Source organism: Cryptococcus neoformans, chromosome 11 (genome assembly GCF_000149385.1).
Source record: "Cryptococcus neoformans var. neoformans B-3501A chromosome 11, whole genome shotgun sequence".
NCBI classification, from domain to species: domain Eukaryota; kingdom Fungi; phylum Basidiomycota; class Tremellomycetes; order Tremellales; family Cryptococcaceae; genus Cryptococcus; species Cryptococcus deneoformans.
In genome coordinates, this window is record NC_009187.1 from 1,103 (window position 1) to 5,000 (window position 3,898).

At 46.3% G+C, this 3,898-nt stretch overlaps 2 protein-coding genes across 2 annotated transcripts; one reads left to right on the top strand and one right to left on the bottom strand.

Annotated features, from left to right (window-relative positions):
- Positions 1-350: 350 nt before the first annotated feature.
- On the bottom strand, positions 351-1,090 carry CNBK0010 (hypothetical protein; the record flags this gene model as incomplete). The annotated part of the gene is made up of 5 exons (XM_767832.1): positions 351-487; positions 538-624; positions 671-753; positions 828-961; positions 1,013-1,090. The coding sequence occupies 5 exons, from the start codon at positions 1,088-1,090 to the stop codon at positions 351-353; spliced, it is 519 nt and encodes a 172-aa protein (XP_772925.1).
- Positions 1,091-1,913: 823 nt separating this feature from the next.
- On the top strand, positions 1,914-2,514 carry CNBK0020 (hypothetical protein; the record flags this gene model as incomplete). The annotated part of the gene is made up of 2 exons (XM_767833.1): positions 1,914-1,955; positions 2,035-2,514. The coding sequence occupies 2 exons, from the start codon at positions 1,914-1,916 to the stop codon at positions 2,512-2,514; spliced, it is 522 nt and encodes a 173-aa protein (XP_772926.1).
- Between the last annotated feature and the right edge of the window lie 1,384 nt (positions 2,515-3,898).

Below are 3,898 nucleotides of genomic sequence, written 5' to 3' on the forward strand. Positions count from 1 at the left end.
AATAAATTAAACAACGAAAAAATGCAACCTCTATAACCCCTAAGGACTGGAGGGAGGCGATGCCGGTGGGTGGGTTCGAGAAGATGGAGAAAAGGATTGGTGTCGAGTTGGTAAAGGCAAGGGCTAGGACGCTGGTCTTGTGAGGAAGAGGAGGTTGGATTATTTTTTCTTTTCTTTAAAAGTTGTTTATTTAAGTAGTTTCTTTAACTCGGGTAACACACACGACAACCCAATAAATTAAACAACGAAAAATGCAACCTCTATAACACCCCGTTAGTTCGTACGGAACCAATACAGAGAGTAGCCTTAACCCAAATATAACTCAATGTTCTCCAGTGCTGTTGCCACACTTACCAAACGACAATGATAAATTGCTTCCACAACGGTGCGGCAAACTCTGCGTACTCTGCCTTGGTCTCAACCTTACTCTTCTCTCTTAGAGATGCCATTGGGTATATGATGGGGAGCCCTAGCTTCGGCAGCGAAACTGTACAACGATTAATATACAAAAATTGCCTATGATAAAGTCTGCCCTACTGTAAGACTGAGAAAATGCGCATCTACTTCGCTGGTGTAGATAGGCCTCCCCTCGGAATTGACCATACATTGGCTTGGGATAAATTCCTATGATCGATTAGCTTTATGAATGAATCATAACCAGAAGACACACCTCGATAATTAACCACCGAAGATTCGCCGATGAAGATACCGTTCATTTCGCTAGCAGTCGTCTTGAGCATAGTTGAACAACCACTGTAAAGATAGTCAGGTCACAAGGTTGAGATCGTACGTAGACATGTCTTCAAGGAGGCCCCAACACCACTAACATTTCACACGCCTTGAGCACACCATCAATCCCATTCAAAATCTGTACCTTGCACTTGCGGATGCCGATCAAGTCTCTGAGCTCCCAGTCCTGCGAGAGTAGGCTGCCGGCAGTCTTTCGGTAATCTGTAATAATCTGTATAGTCCATCAGCGAAATTCCAAACGCCATGTGGAGCGGTCACATACCAGCGTCATATCTATATCCAAAAACACCCAAATCCTTGAAAGACAATCCAGACTTCCTCGAGGGAAACGTTGTCTCATGAGCCCAGAACATCAACTTCATCCATTTCTTCGCATCGATGTTGTTAGAGAACTGGTCGAGGTCAGAGTCTTTCTCGTAAGCAAAAACGTCTCCAGCAGTTTCTCCAGCAATAGATTCGTCTTGAGGAGCTTGTTGTCCATGGCCTGGAACGTCGTCTGAGACTGTCGAGTCCACGGTCGAGCGAGCTGACCGACTTCGCGATTACGATATTCGTCGGTATAGGTACCCATGGCCCCTACACCTGCGAAAGTCATAATGAGGGAAGGATTTGTCGCTGGTTATTGACTGATTTAGAGAGTGAAGAGAATTGAAGGGTAGAAAACAGCCATCGATCGTATATCTAAGAGCACGAGAATTTGGGGGGCCGATCGATCATAGATGACGAAATGATGTGCGCCTTCCATAGCGCGTTTCTCCGGCGGCGTGCCTTTTCTATTCACGTTTGGGTGCACGCTTCCTCCACCGTTTCCTCCGACATCACGCCAGATCGCAACTGTCATCCGCATTGAATGTCTGGTTTACTACACTGCTCACTCGTCACTTACAACTTTATCATCTTGCAATCTTTGCCAGCTCGGGTTGGGCCAAGAAGAATGCCGACAACATCGTATGAGCTCGCAGTCGACACTTGGACCGATACCGATTCGATTGAAATTACAAGTGCCTCCAACTTACGTATTGCTTCCTTCCCGCTTTCTTTCGTTCAAACAGGCGGAGACAACACTTGGCGCTACGTGCTGAAAGTAGTCGATCAACTAGTCGAAAAGGGATCTGATCAGCTCGGAGTCATTATTGACACGCATGGTGTGGCAGTTAGCTTAGATGATGCTCCATCGAGTGGACTGTATCACTACGAACAAACACGCAAGTCAATCTTGTTTCAATTCCCTCAAGCAATATGTATTAACATCACAGTCTCGTGCTAATGGGCTTCCAACTGTAGCATCTAGCGACAAGCTTGAGTTCTCTAGAGGACCAGAGTATTTCAGCCGCTTTCGACCGGTCAACCCTGAGGGTAGTTTCTCTACACGATCGGACTCCAAGGGGTCAAGTGATAACCAGGTACGTTTCATCGGCAATTCACAATTTTTCTTCGTCTACTGGTGCCACTGCTCTGACCCCATGGTTTTCTAAGTTTCGTATGGGCGTGGTGGCACGCGATGGTACTTGTCTTGTCACGGACGTGATGCACAGTTACTGTACGTCATGTCACATTGTCCCTCTCCGTCGGCCAGACGTAAGTGCGACCGGTACATCGTGGAGGCATCCACCCCAATTTCCGAGTATCGCTATATGCAGGCATTGCTTATTCCTCGTAAGGTATATCAACTTATCCTCGGTATCAATCGAGATCCTCCGCTATACAAAACTTCAGCCGGATTGCTGGTTCGGGATGACCTTCATCATGCATACGATCGCTTAGAGTGGTCACTTTATTATAAGGTCAGTTCAAACCGGGGCAGGGCGACTAGCATGCTGGACTAATACCTCAACTTCATTAGGACGGCAGCTTCTATGTGCATTTTTTCGTTCTCGGATATCCAGATGCTACAAGACTTCATGGCATGCGTATCCCACCGGAACGATTTCGAGGCCCAATCAGTGAACGACCGGATCCCAGACTTGTTCAATGGCATTACGCACAATGTGTCAAAGCGCGTATCAGGGGATTTGCAGCAGGCATGGAGTTGGAATCATAGAGGCCCACAATGATGAGTTCATAATCCCGCCAATCGAAGATTTACCATATTGAGCCACTCCTGAATACCTGGTGTGCTAATATGATATCTGATGTGGACCTACCTACGTAGCAGATATACTGATCATTGAAATGAAGGATGGGTTCCCAACTGTCTACAGTTGCATCGGTGTGCTGCAGACTTGTATGGCTGGGGTAAGAGCCAGATAGTTGTTGTAGGTAAAACCGGTAAATGAGTAAAGGCGGAGGTATATATGCCTAATGCATTTGAGAACTGATCCCTCTGGGATATTCGAAAGAGTATGAAGAGGTTTATATACAATCTGGCCACGCTCTCTACTCGGCATGTCTCCCTTTTCTTCAAAACCTTTCCTTTCAACCAACATCTTGCCTCAATCTCGGGACCTTAATCTACTGAAAGAAAGAACAACGAGAAAGTTCTTAGAAAGTTCTTAGATACCTCTGCCAGGAATGCGTGTTTCAAACTATACGGTATAAGTAAAAGATGAGAAACACAAATGAAACGGCGCTGCCTATCCAGTTGGAGCCGCGGAGTGGGCTCATCGATCGTCGACTCGTATTCCTGTATAAGAAAGTAAAATGGCAGTTGCCATTTTCATCGTAGTCTTCAGACTGGTTCCAAAATGCAGAGGATCTTAGAAGGATAATTTGGTGAGACGAACATTCTATCACAGTGCTTACAATGCTCACAATGCGGCTGCTCTCAAGCGTATGTCCAGTTCCCTGAACATGTCCGCTCATGACGACGCAAGTGACCCAGAGAGAGCATTAGCAGATGGTAGAGACCGTGTGCGGGAGAGACGACCGATAAAACATACGTGATTGGAAGAAGAGAAAGACGTGCGCAACCATCAGCACCACAAATGTAGTTTGACGATGAGACCGATGTCATATCCTTGAGAAACAAGAGAGAGATACCCTTCCCTGTTTCAAAATAGATGTCAGTCAGAAACAAAGCACTATAAGCCCGCAACGACATCAAGGTACTAGATGCACGCGTACAACGACAACGAATATTAACCTCATCCCATTCGTAAGTTCCCATTCCTTTCTCGATAGCTCCGCAGGGTCAAAAGGCTCCCCAAGT